We start from the raw sequence: 20,332 nt of genomic DNA, 5'->3' as shown, positions 1-20,332 counted from the left end.
TTCACTCTCTCCATTTCTAATCCTAACGCAAGCTCTACTACTCTCATAAAAACTCTTGACTGGTCTTAACAGCCTTCCTCCTATCCCATTTATCTGCAGTACCTCCCACAGTGCCTTCCTGTCTACCCTGCCGTAAGCCTTTTCCAGATCCATAAAAGCCCAAAAAACATCCTTACCTTTTCCTATAGCTTTCTCACATATCTGTCTTACCACAAAAACCTGATCTACACATCCCCTACCTGTCCTAAAACCACACTGTTCCTCATCAATTACTCCCTCGGTTCCTCTCCTAATCCTCTCAATCAAGATCCTCCCATAAGCCTTCCCAACTACTCTCAACAAGCTGATCCCTCTGTAACTACTACACTTACACTTGTCCCCCTTTCCTTTGTAAAGCGGAACTATACAGGCACTCCTCCAGTCCTCTGGCACTCTAGCCTCACTTAAACAAACATTAAATAACCTCACCAGCCAGTCCACCATAACAGTACCTCCTTTCTTCAGACATTCTGCATGGCATCCATCCAGACCAGGTGCCTTACCTGCTTTCATCATCTTAACAGCTGCTTTCACTTCACCCTTCCCTATTTCTCCTCCATTTTCCTCACTCATTACTCTCATTTTCTTAGCGTTTCCCACTGCAACTACCTTTCCCTCCCTATCCTCCTTCACATTTAGCAACTCCCTAAAATACTCTGCCCATCTTCCCCTCACTGCCTTCTCTTCCATTATCATCTCTCAATCTGCACCTTTTACCTTTTCTTCTCTACTTGATTTGCCTCCTCTTCCTCTTTTAACTTCCTTCCAAAACATCTTTTTATTACTTTCAAAATTTTCTGTCATACTCTTTCCCAATTTCACATCTGCTCTCCTCTTTGCTTCCTTTATCTTATGATGTATACAATATAATGAATGTTTAGATTTGATGGCTCTTTTGTAGAATTCTGTGTCAATAATTTTGAAGTTATGCTTGTGGGGTGTATTATAATGTTGGATTACTTCAGTGCAGTTTGTTATTATTCTTACAGCACTGTACACTACGACCGGAGATAATAGTCCATGATGAATTTTTACCATATCTCAATAACTACTACGTCGATTTAGATGAAAATTTACATGGCATTATCTTACACTATCAGTAGCCTTTCAATAAAATTTGAAGTCAATATCTTTGTTAGTTTTTTAATAATCCAATTTTTTTGTTTTTCAGGTGAACAGAGATAATAGTCCTCCTATTGAATATTAAAGAATAGGGCGTGGGAAAGATCTTACAGAGTGTGAGAGAAACAAAATTATAAAGGAAATAGCGCAAGGAAAGTCAGCTGGTGAAGTAGCCAAGAAACTAGGTCGACATATAAAGACAATTCGTAGATTTTTACAAAATCCCAAATTTAGGAAAGTGCGCAGTGATAAAGGGAAGTTCAAGCCTGTTACATCGCGTGACATCTCTCATCTTAAGCGATGCGTAAAGAAAAACCCTGGAACTACAAGTAAAACCTTGTTTGCAGATGCTGGAATTCAAGATGTCTCCAAAACAACCCGAAATAAGATATTGTCTCAACTTGCTAAATATAATAAACCTACATGTAGGCCTCCATTGGCACCGAAACATAAAAAAGCTAGGCTAGAATGGGCGAGGAAACACATGAAAACCGATGTTAAGAATATATTATTTACAGATGAGTGCCGAGCCACGTTAGACGGGCCTGATGGATGGAGCAAAGGTTGGATATTTAATGATAACCCAGCTCACATGCGTTTGCGGCGTCAACAAGGGGGTGGAGGAGTAATGTTTTGGGCAGGTATCATGGAAGACACTATGATTGGCCCATTTAAAGTGCCAGAAGGTGTGAAAATTACTGCAACAACATACTGTGACTTTATTGAAGATGTCCTCTCAGACTGGCTGGATGAACTCCCATTATCAAAGCTCACAAAAGTAATTTTTATGCATGATAATGCACCAGCACATGCTGCCAAGAGAACAACGGAAATGCTCTCCTCCATGGGATTTAATGGAGACACTTTGATGAAGTGGCCAGCCTGTTCTCCGGATTTAAATCCGATTGAAAACTTGTGGAGTATCATAAAAAAGAAGATCTACTTAAATGGCAAGCAATATACGTCTAAGGATTCACTGTGGGAAGCAATAAAAGAAGCTGCTAGAACAGTACCACCCGCCACTTTCACAAAACTGACTGATTCAACTACCAATCGCATATTTGAGGTCATCAGACAAAATGGATCATATATCAAATACTAATAATAAATTTATGAGATGTATATTTAATATTTCATTCTTGTAATTGATTGTTATGTTGTATACTTATGGTATGGGTTGTTTAAAATTGTTATTTTGCTTTACTTTGTATATTTATCCTTATAATTAACAAAAATACATAAATCCTTTTAACAGGACTATTATCTCTGTTCACCTGAAAAACAAAAAAATTGGATTATTAAAAAACTAACAAAGATATTGACTTCAAATTTTAATGAAAGGCTACTGATAGTGTAATCTAATGCCATGTAAATTTTCATCTAAATCGACGTAGTAGTTATTGAGATATGGTAAAAATTCATCATGGACTATTATCTCCGGTCGTAGTGTATTGTGTTATCTATAGAACTTTTGTTTCTATTATTTACTGTAGGGAATGAGTACACTGTGGAAGAATAATTTAGCGGATGACTTTCAGTTTCACCAAACTGCATTTTGTACATTTTTTCATTTTTCCAAACTCAATTAGGTTAGGTTAACATGGGGAGTTTGGCAAAATACAAAGTAAAATAAGAATAATATAAATGACAAGAAATTTTATGAGATGAGATTTTGTGATATCAATGCAAATCTATATTATGACTAAATAATTACTTATTGCATTAAAAAATTTAACTTTATAAAAAGTGCCTACTGCTTAAAAAGGAAAAAAATAAATAAATAAATAAAATAAAATAAATAAAATCACAATATGTTAACTCACCAATATCCACATGACGAAAGGCCACCTTTTTCCCCATCATCCACCACTGCAGAATTATTTGGACCTCCATTGTCATCAGAGTCTGAGTCCATATCATACGCAGGCTGCAAGCAGCAACATAGTGTGAAACATCCTAATATAATACCTATGTAGTATGTATGTGCCAAGGTCACAATCCCTTTATGGGGGGATGAGTCAAAGCATATACCTGCACCAAAACCCATTTGTCCACTACTCCGATCTTCCACACTGTGTGGGCCAAATATGGTGCAACAAGTTACAGCTCAACCACTACAGGGTCCAAAAGTCAGTCAGAATACTCCCACCATTTCACCATTTGGTGACCCCTTCCCCTTTTGTATCCATTCATACATGGACATGTTTGAAGCATATCTCTGGATTATGTTATTCATTCACAATCAATCTCCATTCTATACACTCCTCTTAGACTCTTTCTAGTTACATATCACAAATCCATTTCCCTATCTTGTAAAGCACAATAAATGATACAATGGCTGTTGAGGAATCATGAATGATTTCTAATGGCTGCATATTCTTGCAAATATGCATATCATTTACTTCAGCATTTTAAGGTTTGGGGAATCAACTGAATATATGTACACCCACACTCAACTGCTGAGCACCTTTGTAGCAATATCATACAATTAATTCATTTTGATTTTTTCATTAAGCTCCATTTTCATAATTCTCAAGCTTTAATATCATTGTATGCATTTGCTCCAACATTCATGTGAAGTGAATCTTTTAGTTTTATCCATATCTATATCTATATATATATATATATATATATATATATATACACACACACACACACCAAGGAGCTCTTCACCCTGATATGGAAGGTTACCAGTACTTTAGTAGGAAGATAAATTCTTAGAGCTACCATGAGAGGATACTGATTGTACATTCATCTGCCATGATATAAAGACTATCCTAGTTTTTAAATAAGACAACATAAACAACAAAACACACAATCATTTACAGGAGAGATTTTAACCACCACTGTGACAAAAGACTTTACCAAGGTACTGCTGAACAGTTAAAAATGGAAGAAAAGCAAAATATGACAAACTTCTGAAATATGAAAAATCAAGACCGTAAGAAAGCAAGGAGGAGGAGGAGGAGGAGGAGGAAATGAGGAGGAGGAGGAGGAGGAGGAGGAAATGAGGAGGAGGAAATGAGGAGGAGGAGGAGGAGGATAAAAGACATTACTGACAAAACCAATGCAAAAGATATGATTGTGATCATCCTAAATGGAAGAATACATTATGACAGCCAACCATAAGGAAGATAATGACATTTCAATATGTTACACTCACAAGTTTGTATGAAGTTTCTTTTATCCAAGGTTTCATTCTTGATATTGGTTGATTCAACCAATAAATAATTGTAGTCTTTTAAAGACATGGTAATGACTATGAACAATCCCAGTATGGATTCCAGAGGAACTAATTCATATCTTGAAGACCACCACCATGGACATTGAGAGTCCCAGTTATGATATTTGTGAAAACAATAACACAATGAACAATACTACCACCACATGTACAAGACAGGAGGGGAGGTACCATGGTTCTCCCCCCACCCATAGGATTACTTCACAATAATGTTGAGCAGTAAAGTGTCCAAAGCTATAGCTAATCATTACAAGCTGTCTTATGTATTCACAGTGAGTAAACATTTATTAACACCCGTGCTATAGTATGTCCCAACATTAGCCGAAATAAACTCCAACAATACTAATGTCCTTTCAGCTTTAAAACAATATCATCACAGAATTGACTTGGTCACAGAAGCAAACTACTCCCAGATAGAATCACCACACAGATGACACTGAACATCTTATCCTACATCACTCCTCAAGAACACTCCCTGCCATTAAGCACACACTAGACAGCCTTACCAGCCACTCCACCATAACTATTCCTCCTTTCATCAGACATTCCACATAACAATTAGTAATACTAACAGGAAAATATATATAGAAAAGTTAGCAACAGATATAAAAAATCTATTAATCTATATATACAAGGGCCTCTTCCTTCTTATAAGGGAGCCAGCCAGCCATGGCACACACCCACTCCATTCCCATTTGGTTCCCTTTCATCTTAGCGCTTTGTGGATGAAGGGTTATCCCAGTCTCCAGCCCACTGCAATGAAACAGGATACACCACATCCACAACAAGGCTGCTTCATTTACACAGTGACCCACCCTCCTTATTCCTCTTGTGAAAACTAGAGAAGACAGGGAGAAGTCCTTTTGGGGTCAAAATATCATCTATACACAACCATTCTCCACTCATACCCCTTGCCTTCTCCCTTCCCTACTCAACAGACTTTCCCCTTTCTCAAAACCCTTCACCCCATCCATCCACTCATTTCTGGTTGTCTTCAAGTTCACTCCATCCACCTCTGCTTTCCACACTCTTTTTGCTAATCTTTCTTCACTCATGCTTTCCATGTGCCCAAACCATCCCAACAATCTCATCAGCCCTATCTGCCAGCTCCCTTTCTACTACCCCACTCTCCTCTTCATTTTTCACTCTATCAATCCTTATGACCCCCACCATACTTTTTACTCGTAGACACTATTTTACACACATTTAAGCCTCTTTGTGCTTCTCTTACATTCCAAGTCTCTGCCCCATATAGAAAATATATACAAAATATTTATAGGATGAATGCAATGAAACTAATGATTCATAGGAGCAGGGGAGACATATGTCAAGAGATACTTAGCTGTAACACAAGTTGGAAATTCTCCCCTATGCATTCAAATGCAAAAGCAGGTAGCAGTCACTGATAGCCACTGGATCTAAACATGAGCCGACTTAATGTGGAGTGAAACCATAACCAAAATGGTATATGGGGATAAAAGATATATCTAACATAACATGCAGTTATATAAACAGGGTCTGTAATGTGATAACAGGTATGTGCCCCAGGAATAACCATGAAAGAAACTAACACATCAATTACTAAACCAGTGTCTCAAAACAACGACACATATAGTACTTCAGATAATATCTTGACTAACAATGTTGACACTCAATTCACCAAATATGACATAATATGCATAATTACACATGAGCTTTAACAAAATTTTCAACATAAGTAATAACCCAATAAATATGGTCACAAAAGGAATCATAACATTTGCACAACCACTTGAAGTAATGACAAAGTTAGCACCTCTGATGACTTCTTGACTAACAATGTTAACACTTCACCCACCATGCTGACATTTGGTCGGCGACTGGAACCCAAACATCTTCACTAACCCTAACCCCCTGTTTGATAAGTGGAACTTATCTATGGATCTTCTATGTCAACACTTGAGTCCAATGGCATTCCATTTCTGGTATGATGACTTAAATGACAAAGAATTATTTTCTTACTAAAAGATGATATTCAGTCCTCTTGCTGTAATAAGTAACTTGCATATATCATTCTGCCTGTCTTCAGGCACTTTCATATATCTGAGACACACCTTGTGAAATAATAAGCCTTTGGTTGAGATTTGTTTTGATTGCCATCTGATAATTTTATGCAATGAAAGAGTATGATCATAAGTGTAGGAAGTAGCTCCAACGCAATTTTTTATCACTACACTAAAGTTCTGCTATAAAACATTCATCTACCTCTGTTTCTATTAACAGAGGTAAGTATTCATTCTTGCTGCTTTGAATTCTCTGTGATAAAATAGCTATCATGACAAATATTCTGAATGTGTGAACCCGAGTTCAACACCTACATTGGACATGACTGCATTGTCTACATCTGGAGTTGGAGACTGACTAGTCTACTGCACAGGAACATGTCTGAGTTGACCCACATGGCCAAAAAATTATACCATGCTGTGTCATGACATTTGCCCCATTGATTAAATAATTTGTTGTTTTCTAGCACCATAATAATATTTTTCATTGTATAAATGTTCTAAATATGATATTGAATCAAGTGTGAAATAATTTTTCAAGATAATTTTAGAAGTATTGGCATGTCTCCTATGGTTTTTGATAATGTGGTAAGTCCTCCATTACTGTATCAACTTCGTGACAACTTACAAGGGAGCAATTATAGTTTGTAACAGCTTGTGAACTCTACAATTCCTGATTTGCACTAGTGATCAGACACATTCAACCGTTTTCCTCTTTCACCTCGTATCTAACATAAAACAGGGCCTTAAAGTCAACTTCTTCAGCATTCTTGCACTTCTCATTGTGACAGGTGGTGAAATAAAAAGCTTAGTGGATATAGCATCCACACTGCAACATTCACAGGTGATAAATCACCTCCCATTGCAAGTATTTAGGTCTTAAGATATGTACTGTATTTTACAAGCCTTGGAATACTGCCTGGAAGCCAATGCTACTCCAAACTTCTCACAGAACTTTTAAGGTATAGATCTATACTGAGACAAAAGGGATATAACAAATAAGTTAGAAATATCAATACATCTCACAAAGAGGAGTTCTTTATAGTCAGATTGTTAGTTATGTGTGTCAATTTGAATTCAATTATATTTTAAGTGTATGATTCTCAATGATTTAAGGGCATTTCTTCATTATCAAACCCTTCATAGATGTTACTGCCATCAATGCCAGACAAATATGTTTATGGCTCCAGGCTGAAAGAGTTAAAAAACAAAAAAGGTCACAATTAACCCCTTCCTACCCATGACATACTTTATACATTTTGTTGTGACCACCACTAGTAGATCTCATTCTGACGAAGGGTTGCCCCCTGGAGCGATGGCGTTAAAGGTCACAGAAAGCAGAGGTTTGGAAGCCTGGGGTGCCCACTGCTTATGCTTGATTTCTGGATCAGAGGTTACCTTGCCTGAGAAAGATATTTCTGAAGTCATTAAGAGGGCTGGTCCCTAGAATAAATAATCATACATAAATTCTGGATGTGATCTGCAGTGACACCAGGGAAAGTGGGATACAAAGGCACCACAAAAGATTCTGAATACATTCACATTTTCATTAATGAATTAATGGTTTCAAATGTGTACATGCTGTCAGAAATCTCAAAATCTTTGTTCCTCAATCTATGATTTCTTATATACATCTCGCTTACAAAAATTCAATTTACAAATTATTGTGGATACAAACCTTTCTGAAAGCACAAATGGGTAACAATGCAACAAGAATGACTCCATACATATGTTCTTGACAAATCTAGAACACTAGATCATGTGTGTACTTAGTAACATATATGGAACTCATGTGTAAACAATGTAGGTATCTATGAATATAATCTGCTGCAGATCCATGTTTATTAGATGAATTGTTAGTTATGAGATTGAGAAATTTACATTTTCATGGTGATATATTTAACATATCTCAGCTGCAAGTGCAATGTCATCCACAAACCAATGGCTCACCTCACACTTTTCTCACCACCCCATGGTAACAACCTAAAACAAAAAATTCTGAAATGCACTTCAAAATCACACCCAATACAAAAAGCAAATCTGTAAATCAAGTACAGGCTGACCACAAAAATTAATGTTAATTGGTTTTCCACCATGCATAAATTACCAAAATATATGCACTTATGAAATAAGAGAAAAACCCAAATATTTACATGTACATACCTACATACATATACCAAGGCTTTTTCCCCCTTACAAGGGAGGTAGCCAAAAAGAAAAAGGCATAAAAACCATTCCCACCCATTCCATCCCTAAATACACTCCACTCCCCTCCACCCTCTACCCTCCCTCTTATCTTGGCACCTCCTAGATGACGGGTCATCCCTGCACCTTGTCCACTGCCCTGGGTCAGAGGCAGTGTCGCAAGATACAGCACTTCCACATCAAGGCCACTTCATTAAATCAGTGACCCCCCCTCTCCGTCCCCCCATGCAGAAAAGGAAAAGATGGGGAGAAAATGTTTACATGTGAAATGGGATTTAATAGATGAATCACTATTTGACCAATCGTCTACTGATTTGCTTACAAATTGCATAACTTTTACAGTATACATGCACTGTCATTTGGGGTATTCATGACTCTTGTTCTGGGCTGAGATGGTGCAGCCAAAATAACTAGTTTTGGCAACTGGAGACCATAGCTCAGATGGATGCCCTTCCTGACAACTCAAGCCCTGATCATTCAAACACATGTGCTTGACCTCCCTGAAGGCTGCCAGTCATGTATTCTACTGATGAGCTACAGTAAGCCCTGTTATGCTATCAGAGGGATATGGAGTTATAGTTATTAGGTCTGCATATTCATATTGTTTATTCCATTTTCTCTACTGTATTTAAATCAACTGTTGCAAAAACATTATTATAGAGAAACAATTACTGAGATACTCTTAAAAAGCACAGATGTGGGGGAAAATTGAACAGCAAGGCATGAATTTTTGGGATCAGCCATAATACTTCTGTTTAAGTGCTACCAGTAGTACTTGTGCATACTCTTGTCCAAAGCAATGTTGCTGTCAATTAATACTTCCATCATTAGTTCCTGCACACCTCATCATTTTACTTTTGCCCACAATTATTCTTGACTTCCTCTTCTTACACATTCTTCCAAACTTGGTCACCAACTACATCAGACTCTCCTTTTAATCAATCACAAATGTGCTGTCATCAGTTAACAACAACTGGTTCACCACCCACATCTCTCCACCCTCATTCACCAAGTTCAAATCTTTGCCCAGCACTTGTGTTTACCTCCCATACCACCCAATTCATCTTAACCTATTCATTTTCTCATTTCCAACCCTCATGTTTACCCTAATACTTATAATAGAAAAAAACCCTGGAACAAGCACATACATCCGCAATACATTCCACAATACCTACCAACCCTGTTACATGACTTTTCCACTTCCAAAAAAGTAATATATATATATATATATATATATATATATATATAAAATAAAATAATCAAATTATATAAAAACAAATATATAAATCCAAAACTGGGAGACCAAACTGGTGCCTGAACTATAAAGTAGACATTGAATTTGTACAAGACTGAGGTGACATAAAACCTTAACAATTTTCATGCAATACATGAGTGATATGTACAATTGATGAAGCTATTTTCACTGTACAGTGACTTTAGAAAGTATGACAATCATGACCTATCAGGTAATCTTAAAAAGAAATATATCACAGTTGTAACAAGATGGAAGGACCTTTTTTCTAAACTGTGTGGGCCGGTTAAAATAAAATCTAATTGATTAATTTCAACCAGATTGACATTAAAACTGCCATGGAAGCTTCTGCTGGAAAATTCACCAGCAACGTAGACAATATACGTTATTATTTTTTTTGTTTACATCATAGCCAGGTACCGGTTATGTGGAATCAGTATCACCATTAATATATATATATATATATATATATATATTCACTTCACCATATACAATGCTGTTTGTTGAACATATTACACTGCACTCTGGTTACTATATGCTGAAACACTCTTGGAATATGGTCCTATCCAACAATACAATTTGTTTCCCCTCCCTAACAGTGATAAACACAGCAAAATAAAATATCTACTGTACAATCTACCTCATCACCAAAAGTTCTTTTTACCTTAGTTTGAATATACAAGGAATTCGTAATAACTCAGTTTGCAAATCTATAGCATCACAGGGGTGGGGGAGCAAATAGTACTGCTAGTTGGGACCACCATACTTCAGAAATGCTATCTAAGATCGGCTGAATTTAAGGGAAATGTCTTTAGTAATAAAGATGTAAATAACTGGAGCTCAATGCCACAGTAGATAAGCTCAGAAATTAAGTAATCATTTGAGAGTAACCTTCATCATGCCTATGCAGCCTACAAATTAAAATATAACCACAATTGGCTAAAATTCCAGAATCATACAAACACAGATATTTAACATAAATCCTATGTTGCCCAATAGCTCCTATTCTGATGAACGGTAACCATTCCATAACAAAAATAGATCTTTCAAATGCAAAAAAAAAAAAAAAAAAAAAAGTGACAAATGTGTTTGCATGATATTGGAATAAAACCCACAATTATAGAGCACAGCTCAGAATGCCAAAGTAATACTCGCTACTAAGATTCTCATTTCAAGTGGTGAGTTCGTGCCACAGGCTGAAGAGATTCCTCAAGTCAAGAAGTCATGTTTGAATAATTATTCACTGAATGAGTATTTCTATTTTGCTTAATTAAGTAAATCAGTGCCAATTAACCTAAATCAAGAAGGTAACTTAAGAAAGGTACAAACATGCATGTCACAGCACATAGTTATCAAATGTTGTCACCTCTAGTAAGATAATCTTAAAGTCTGTGTGCGAAATTCACTACATATGATAAAATCAATCGATGTTTAACTTTATAGCTTCATATGAACATTCGTTACATCTTCCTGAGGACTAACTAGTTGCCTTTTTAGAAATACCATAAAGCAAAATTTCCGACATGACATGTTGTTTTTAGCATACAGTAATGTTTACCACAGTCAGAAATTAAATCAGGCAAGAAAATGTAGCACAGGTAGTAACAGAATATCAATAATTGAATCACCAATTCCAACTCTGTTTACCTCCATCGTTTCCTCCCAATGTTTACATACTTCATGGGTATCAATTCAGGTTTTTCATAATAAAAATGTACATATATCCTAAAGATATGGTGACACTCACAATTTGAAATACTATAGAAATGAACTGTATAACTTAAAATTTTATTAAACCTATTATACTCTAAAGCGTAAACAAGGAATCCCATACTCCATAGCATCGGATTTTCAAACGTAGTAGAGTAAAACTCTAAATAATACATGTTTATATTGGGTAAATATTAATACAAGTAATGGCTTCACGGTTTCTACAGCTTCTATAGATGATTACACTTCTCAGGGGCTGTCAAAGGTTAAATTAATGCATTATTTAAGACTTACCATTTGGATGTAGTTGTGTTCGTCCTGCAGGCTTGATCGAATCTACTTGCTGATTGGTTCGTGTGTTATGACGCCATAAAAGCTCCTTGTTTTCATTGGCTATTGCTTGCAATACCAGGTTCAAAACAAGAATATGATTGGTTAAAAAGTTATGACGTTGCAGCGCCGTCTCGATGACGACAACCAGACCAAGGTTTACCATTGGCTAGAAGGTAATATTGATTTGGCGCCCAAAGCAACCCGTCTGACGGTGGTAGACGACGGCATGCCTGAGCTGACAGCCTGCCAGTTGTAGTGCCTGCCCGAAGAAGGAGAGTCGCATTTACTTGCTTACGATGTGATACTTTATATTAGACGCATTTTGATGCAACTGAGGGATTCTTTGGCTCCGAGGCTTAGTGACATGAAGTGTTGACGATGACTGACACGGGTTCAGCACCCCTCTCGGACGAAGAGTGTCTCAAAGAGCGAAAATATTGGTGTTTTCTGCTGTCCAGTATCTTTACGTTCCTTTCGGGCATCTTTATCGTGCTAATATGGCGGGCCTGCTCCTTCCTTTGCTGCCGGAACAAGGACTCCGCGTCCGAATATCATCAGCAGCAGAAGGAGAAAGAGAAGTTGGCGCAGCAGCAGGGGCTGATGGCCCCTGGCGGCCCGAAGCCCAAGAACTTGATGGAAGGCAACTTCGTCACCGAGGCAAAAGACTGGGCCGGAGAACTCATTTCAGGCCAGACCACTACTGGCAGGATTCTGGTAAGTCTGAAACCCTCCCTCCCAAAAAACCAGGACGACGGCGGGGCAAGGATGCCGACATTTGTAGAGGGCCTAAGGAGCGAGAGAGACGGGACAGGAGGGGGCCAGGGGTGGCACTTCGATAAGGATGCGCCACAAACACACGCACAAACACACACGAGCATATGCATACAAGCAAACACGGAGAATTCAATATTTTTCAAACTATGACTGGGTACATCCATCATTTGTGGACGGAGCTGCAGTTAGTAAATGAGTGTTTTGTGAAGCCTTGGGGAGCGAGGAGGGTTGGCATGCGTGCTCGGAAGCCGCAATAGGCAACCGAGGCTACATGTCGTTGCTGGTCAGCGCGATGCGCCTCAACGTCCGTGTCAAGAAGCTCCCTCCCCCCCTACGCAACAAGTCTGCTATTTATCTGTACATATTTCAATGTTTATGATCAAATAACTATACTGGCATGTAAATTATTGTATTATTTATCCCCTGCGTGTTTTTCCTTACCCATACCTGCTAGACGTCTGTAAAATTAACCTCGCATTATGTATTATGTTTGGAATATTTGAATCAGTTTTGTGAATGTACAACGTTATGTTTTTTTTAGTATTCAATTTGTGTCCATGTTATCTTGCACTTCTTTCTCAATTATTGCAGTAGTGAGAATGTTTTTTTATATAAATGTGAGTTTGATTGTGCAAGACCTTTTAGCTCTTCGCGTCCCCCACCCCTCCCCTTCCCTCTTCCGATGCAACGGACATCCAAAAAATGACCCATAGTATTATGTCAGAGCTATACAAATATGTCTTCAATTGATGTTATATTAGTAAATTCATTAACAAAAGTAATTTCCATGATGAAAGAGCTACTGTATAAACAAATATATTGAATATCATCAATGATAAAAATACATTTGAATAGTTTTGATATACAACTTAAGTTGCCTTTCTTCTGGTCCTTTTGACAACGATGGCGCACTTTACAGATTTCCTTCTGGTCATCGTCGGCAGACGAATATTTTTAATTAACTAAAACATGGCCACATACTGAAGGGGGGTGATTAACACCGCCTTCAATTAAAGCAACTGTGATGTGGTAAATTTCATACATTAAACCTTTAGATAATTTTAATCAGCTGAGGATCGGGGTCCCCGGACTGAAAGAGACCTTGGTTCCTGGGGACCCCGTTTCCTCCTCAAACGAATGGAATCGTCTGGGACCGGCCAGAACAAAACCTTGATAGTTCTCTTAGTAACTATGATCCTCCAAGATTCAGGCTGAAAAGACATTTCGGATATCCGGACCGAAAGACTAGTAAGTGTTTCGTTTATCCGGATCTTTCCAGTTTTCGGAGCTTTTCGTTCCGATTATTGGGAATTTTATTTTAATTTGAGAACATTTTCAGTACAGAGAACTAATTGTGTATAGATTATGACTTAGCGCTGGAGAAAATATTCCTCTCTCTACGCCCCTCTTGGCTCAGTGGTACCGTTTACATATTACAAAGGATTACAAAGGCGGAGCATGCCGACAGGAGACCTTTTGGTCCATATCTAGGTCGGATGCGAAAAAAAATCATAATAAGAATAAAATAGTAAATAAAAACTATAATAATATGAATAACAAATAAAATACATAAATAAATGCATAGGTATAGTTAAATAATAAACAAACAGGTAAATAGTAAATACTAATAAATTGACATATAACTAATAATAAATGAAAATCAAACAGACAAATGATAACAAAACAAAAACAAATCATATAAAATAAATTATAATCATTACAGCATCTTGCTTAGGTGTTTATCTAAATGATTCTTAAAGCTTCGAACTGAACTACATTGCACTACCTGTGCAGGAAGTTTATTCCATTCATTAACTACACGGTTGGCAAAGTTGTTTCTACCTACTTCCAAATTGAATCTATTTCCGGACAGTTTGAGACCATATATCATTCTGGCTAACGCCAAACAATTCTATTAAGGAAGAGGGTAGACTTGGGATAAAAATGGGGTCTTGGTAGGTTAGATCTTCATTTCTGAGGAGAGGGCGGGGCGTAGGTCAACGAATGAAACCGGCTGGTGTAAACCAGAAGAAAGTATGAAAAAGTCGCCACTGGGTTAGAACCGCTAGTTTGAGGATTTGGTCTTCAAGGGGGGGGTCGGAAAGGGGGGTACCTGTCCCCCCTCGCCCCAATGATGAGAAATAGGGTCGAGTTGTCACAGTAGTTCTGTGGTATTTTGGACTCTCGTTCAAATCCCTCGGGATCGTACTTCATTGTATAGATTCCGTAGAAACGAGCGCTAAAAATATTCAGTTTAGGGACTTTATCCTGGACGCCGCTTTCAGATATCGAGACCCCGTTGAGACGGGAGTCCTTCCATCCTTTATCTGTTTTATAAAATCGCCTGACGACTACCTTGATAAAACAAATCTAGTTTGCCATTATTGCAAAGGGGAGCTTATCACGCCATTATGAACAGAGACATTATAGACTTACTGAGTTCACTTAATTCAATAAGCCCAGTCGATGGAGTGAGCTAACTCCCATCAACGCGATTTTATGCAGGTTGTTATGGTCTGCTGTACTGGCGCCTCAGTTTTTGTGACGAGTTATGGGTATCAAACACTTGAAATCCTTGAGTAAAATAACCTGGTAACAGAATAAACGGCAAGTAGTCGCTAAAGGGCAGAGAAAGAGTTAAAAAATGTCTGTGCATAGCAGAACAAACTCTATAAAGTGCGACGCTTTGTAGCTAAAGCATGAGATCGTGTCTGGGGACCCAGATCGTCCCCAGACTAAATCTGACAAGCGTTTGCCAAAATGAAATACACAAATATGACCAAAAACCCTTTAATGACAAGAGATTCATCAAAATATCTGTCTCTTAACGTCTTACGACCTCAGCCCCTCATGTAGTCAGGTCTAGGCCGTGTAGCAGTCCCTATACATCTAGTCATAGGGATTACAGCTGCTATATTACTACAAGGAACAGACTTTTCCAGCAACCCCTACTATCCAACCTTTTTGGACAACGACTCATCTATGTACAGGCATTATTATATCTTGGTCACAGTGTTCTGTCGTGCATGTTTTCGTGTGAGCTATTATGAGATTCTTCACCATCTCGCTGTCCAGAAAGGGCGACGTTTTGGTGGACGAGCACACACATCGACCTCCTCTCTTCATATGATCTTTTACGAGTGACTGTACGTAGATTTGAGAATGATTGGGCAAATGAGCAAAATCCCTTTTGCTCCATCTAACAAGCTCAACTGGAAAAGGAAAGTGGACATATACGTTGTTACGGTGCTTTCCTACTAATTGGATCATGGACTTTTGAAACGCATAACATATGATCGCTTCCGCGGGAAGCGGCAAGTTAGTTCCATTTGTTGATTGAATTACAAAAAAAAAAGAAATATTAAGTCTCTTTCTATACAACAGCGAAACCTATTCATGAATTGAAGTTAAAACTGCAAAATTTGAATATTTTTTTTCCAAGGGTTTTTCGGGTTTGAATGAAATAGCTTGGCGGTAGTAAAAATAAAAGGACGAACGCCACCTGGTACCAAAAGGGAGAGGTAGTGTCAGAATGGCAGAATATAAATTCTATTGTGCATTGCTATTCAAATGTGCAACAGTTGGTGAGTTCATACAATGCGACGCCAAAATTGAACACTGGAGTTCAGACACGCTAGTGCAGCGCTGGATTGCCCTCTTCGACGTGATGGCTCACTATATAGATCTGATCTATTTATTCATATATGCATTTCTCTATACATTTATTTACGGGTACATTCGGGCCTCGATTTAAAGTATTTCGGATTTAAGGGACTCCACAATCTTTGGGACTCCATATACAAAAACTTCGCTACAGAATACTTGACCTTTTGAACACTGAGTCCCTTAGTTCCAGATTACCTTAAATCGAGGTTCGGGTGTAATGGCAGGCGATTTTAATCAGCTGATGAGTGGACTGAGAACAAAACTTGGGTCTCGGTCATTTTATCGAGACCTTATTTTTGTCCATATTCATTCCCTCAAATGAATAGAGTAGTCTGACGTTAAATGTGAAAAAATATCTATGACGTCTCACATGTTGAAGACGGTCATGTATCATCCGATCCTGAGAGTGCTGATGGGTTCTCGACGATAGCTACCTGAGCGTAACTTAACGAACATAAGAATGAAGGAGGCTGCAAGAGACCATAAGGCCTACACTAGGCGGTTTCATGTCCATTACCACCTGTCATCCCCACCCATAAAGTTGTGTAACCTTCTGTTAAAATAACCGATAGTTTTACTACCTACTACATGGTTACATGTCTATTCTATTCGTTGACCACTCTATTGGTAAACCAGTTCTTGCCTATGCCCTTCTTAAGTCTAAATTTGTCCAATTTAATTCCATTATTGTGAGTCCTGCTCTACTGTCTTAACATGGTGACTTTGTCTGCATCACCACCTGCTAACGAACACCACCTCGTCTCACAATGTTGAATTGTGAGCCATGAGCCAAACCTGTAACGTCTCCTTGCTCGAGGTCAACCTTATTCAAGTTTCAGCGCCCATGGCCTCAACCCTGATGCTCAGGTCGACCTAGGTCAAGTTACAACTCACTAACGCCCGTGATTTTTTCATTACCACCACAACCAACACAGTCAACACAGTTAATATAGCGAATACCACCAGCACAATCAACATACCCAATACAACCATCACAACCAATACCACAACCATCACAACCAATACCACAACTATCACAGCCACTTCGATCGTTTTAACTACTTTACAATTTTCATTTTGAATAACGTCGCCAGAACAAAACATGCGAATCCGCGCCAAAGGATCGAAAGGAAGGCAAATCTGGCTCGACGGTGTACTTCACGAGCGAGGATCTTCATCATCTCCTGGGTGTCTGCTTCACGATGTCTTCTTAACACCTTTATCGCAGAGACGCTCGACACAGTTCGTCATATGGCAAGCGCCAGAAGTTTTTGTTCAGTCGAGGAAAAGACCTTCGATTGAAACGGGGCCTTGGTCGTTCTGGCCAAAGATCCCCTCCAAGCACTTATGGCGCATTCAGAAGCCTGCGGGGTTCGCAGACCCCTCCTAGTCACAAGTTCGAATCCTGCACTTCCTTCCGATTCCCGGCAGGGACTGTGGCATGCCCAGAGAACAGTCCCCAAAACGCATATATAGTCCCAAAGTGACGGCTGAGGCGCTGCTCCTCCTGGTGTATGCTACCCATCAGCACTACCTACCTTCACCTGAATAAAGTCGCCTGGCGTTCACCATAAGATACACTGCGGATAGCGTCGCCGTGATGAAGGGGTTGATTGGAATGGAAACTGGGGTCCCTCTGCAGGAAAGCTAATTAACTCTGTGGGTTTGTGAAGTCTTGGGCCCAATGAGGGTGATATCAAAGGAAGATTACCTTTGACGCCTTGAAAGGCTCCCCTCAGATGAATAAAATCGCCTGAGAGCATCCGTATCGAATATATACCTCAAAGAAGATATAAAAAACAGAATTTACGGTAAGAAGTATTAATTTCCTTCAATATGGAGTTCTCTTCTCATCTGATTGAAATCGTCCAGCACTAGTCAGAATGTAGTAAGTAAAGTGTGTGTGGTAGCAAGGGATTAGTCTCTTTACTACCGGGGGAGGGGGGGAGTGTCACCGAGATGAAAGAAATAGTCTGGTGATAGATAAGTAAAAATGCTACTCGGCACGGATGGTGCTACTAGAGATAGGCTACATCCCCTTTATAAAGGGATTTGTATCTACCAGCGCTTGTATCCTTGGCGACAACATCTTGCTGATGAGGTCCGGGGAGCCATACAAGTGGCGAAGGATGTTTCTAAAGAGGGTAGCAGGGAAGGAGGAATAGAAGTTAAAAGTAACGATCAACATTCTTCTGTGAGTGGAAGATAGTCTTCAGTCATAATAAAAATGTTGCGTGAGTCTGGTCCATATAGGAGTGTCACTTAGGTTTCTAAAGTATTTATTCTGTACCAGTGCTCCACCACTCCAACGTATATCTTCAATATTACTCCTACAATGTCAATAATATTGGTCAACACGGATTAATATTGTTTGATATTGTTGATGGGTGTCGGGGCCTCTTTAGGGTGAGTGCCTTCGGTGTGGGGCCCATTTCCTTTGTTTCCAGGAGGGTCTTCGTCAACAGTCCCTCATACCAGTTCAGCATGATGACGCACTTTATTCGTTGTATTCTGGTTGAGGATAATCGATGTGATGTAGTTGAGATGCCATATCCCGGCCAGAAGTTGGGGAGAGGGGGTAGGTCAGGGTGTCTTGATAGAACTCGCCCTCCTTATCGTCTTACTTTAGGAAGAACAAAACCATTAAAAAGCGTCGCCATGTTAAGGAGGCTGGTTTGTTGTGTGTATATCTCTTGGTTACTATAAATAAGTAGGAAATCCCGGCCACCGGTGGAGGCGGGGGAGTGTTCTCTTGTACCGAGCCGGTGCACTGCGTTGAGCACAAAACAGCTAGTGACCTACTTTGCAGTCTTTGTTCAGGCTAACAACGCCAGGTGATTTTATCCAAATGAGGGATGAAATCGCGTCTCCCTTGGCTGAATAAAATCACCAGGCGTCAGGTTGAACAAGATATGCAAAGTAAGTCTGCAGACTGAAGTTGATTAAGTTGAAGTGACTACACCAAGTCACGGGGAAGGAAACCAGTCGCATCTATTTGCATTTCACAGTTTGTCTTGATCTAACACCATAGTATATCTGACCTTGACTGATACCCATGTACCCACACTAACCTGTGGTTTGTAGTTATAACTACTCTACACCCCTTAAACTACCTATAAATCGTGTCTATCATGTTAAGACATGCCATCCACTCTGGCCTTTACACTGAGTAAAGCTACCTACGTTTCGTAACTGGCATTACCTTTAGCCCAACACCTGCGCACCTACGCCTGGCAACGAATCATAATACAACGTTGTTTTAGCCTTACTGACATGGTAGTTTTGAATAGATCTGTCTGGGCTGAGGAATGAAACCCTGGACCTAGGAGGGGAATTCCTATGCCCAGGCCTACCTACGAATCATTTGTAGTACTTTTCAAAATATTCCCCCTAAACCTTCCCCCCCTTCGCCCTCCCCCCCTCCCCGTCCCTGCAGGCTTGGCACGCAGGGCAAACCCTGGCACACGTTGTTTTGGTAGTCGAGGCATTTGGTGGCACCCGGGGCGGTGAAGGGCATTAACACAGTTGGACCCGCCACCGCGGAGGGACGGAGGGAGAGGGAGCTGCTGGCACCACGCTGGTGCCAGGGCAGCTGTCATCTTTGGGTTCGGGGGAGTGAGGGGGAGGCTCACGAAGGGGGTTTTGCTCGGGGTCCCGGATGCTGCTGTCTTCCTGTGGATCACACTGTCCGGGGGTGACATCGTCTTGATCTGGCTGCTCCCAGGCGGTTTCCTTCGGATGGAGGGTGTCCTTCCTCATTGCCCAAAGTTTAAAATGAGTCACAGTGATCAACCATGAAGGCTAACAGGAGACCTTTTGGTCCATGACGAAGTCGAATGTAAATAAATAAATAGATGAATAAAATGAAAATGAAAAAAATAATAAACCAATCAATTGATAAAAATAAACAGAAATTATAGGAATAAATACAGATGTCTATCCAAATGA

The 20,332-nt window shown here is 39.3% G+C and overlaps 2 protein-coding genes across 8 annotated transcripts in view; one reads left to right on the top strand and one right to left on the bottom strand.

Annotated features, from left to right (window-relative positions):
• Positions 1-12,029, bottom strand: part of ash2 (Set1/Ash2 histone methyltransferase complex subunit ash2) — a 39,259-nt gene extending 27,230 nt beyond the window's left edge. For 3 of the 5 annotated variants that reach the window (XM_076198565.1, XM_076198566.1, XM_076198562.1), the window contains exons 1-3: positions 11,906-12,029; positions 7,694-7,847; positions 2,985-3,088 (exon numbers count right to left, since the gene is read on the bottom strand). In XM_076198565.1, the coding sequence (XP_076054680.1) occupies positions 2,985-3,088; positions 7,694-7,732 (143 nt within the window). In that variant the 5' untranslated portion in view covers positions 7,733-7,847; positions 11,906-12,029. Of the gene's footprint in view, positions 1-2,984; positions 3,089-7,693; positions 7,848-11,548; positions 11,682-11,905 lie in introns of those variants that run through there. The other 2 variants (XM_076198563.1, XM_076198564.1) reach the window with 2 other exon arrangements.
• A 119-nt stretch (positions 12,030-12,148) lies between these two features.
• Positions 12,149-20,332, top strand: part of slo (calcium-activated potassium channel slo) — a 1,028,496-nt gene continuing 1,020,312 nt past the window's right edge. For all 3 annotated transcript variants that reach the window (XM_076198561.1, XM_076198560.1, XM_076198559.1), the window contains exon 1: positions 12,149-12,658. In XM_076198561.1, coding sequence (XP_076054676.1) covers positions 12,323-12,658 — 336 coding nt within the window. In that variant the 5' untranslated portion in view covers positions 12,149-12,322. The remainder of the gene's footprint in view (positions 12,659-20,332) is intronic.

Source organism: Oratosquilla oratoria, chromosome 15, assembly GCF_046742065.1.
Source record: "Oratosquilla oratoria isolate Oo_2021 chromosome 15, ASM4674206v1, whole genome shotgun sequence".
Classification (NCBI taxonomy): Eukaryota; Metazoa; Arthropoda; class Malacostraca; order Stomatopoda; family Squillidae; genus Oratosquilla; species Oratosquilla oratoria.
This window is presented reverse-complemented; position numbering and strand designations above follow the sequence as displayed.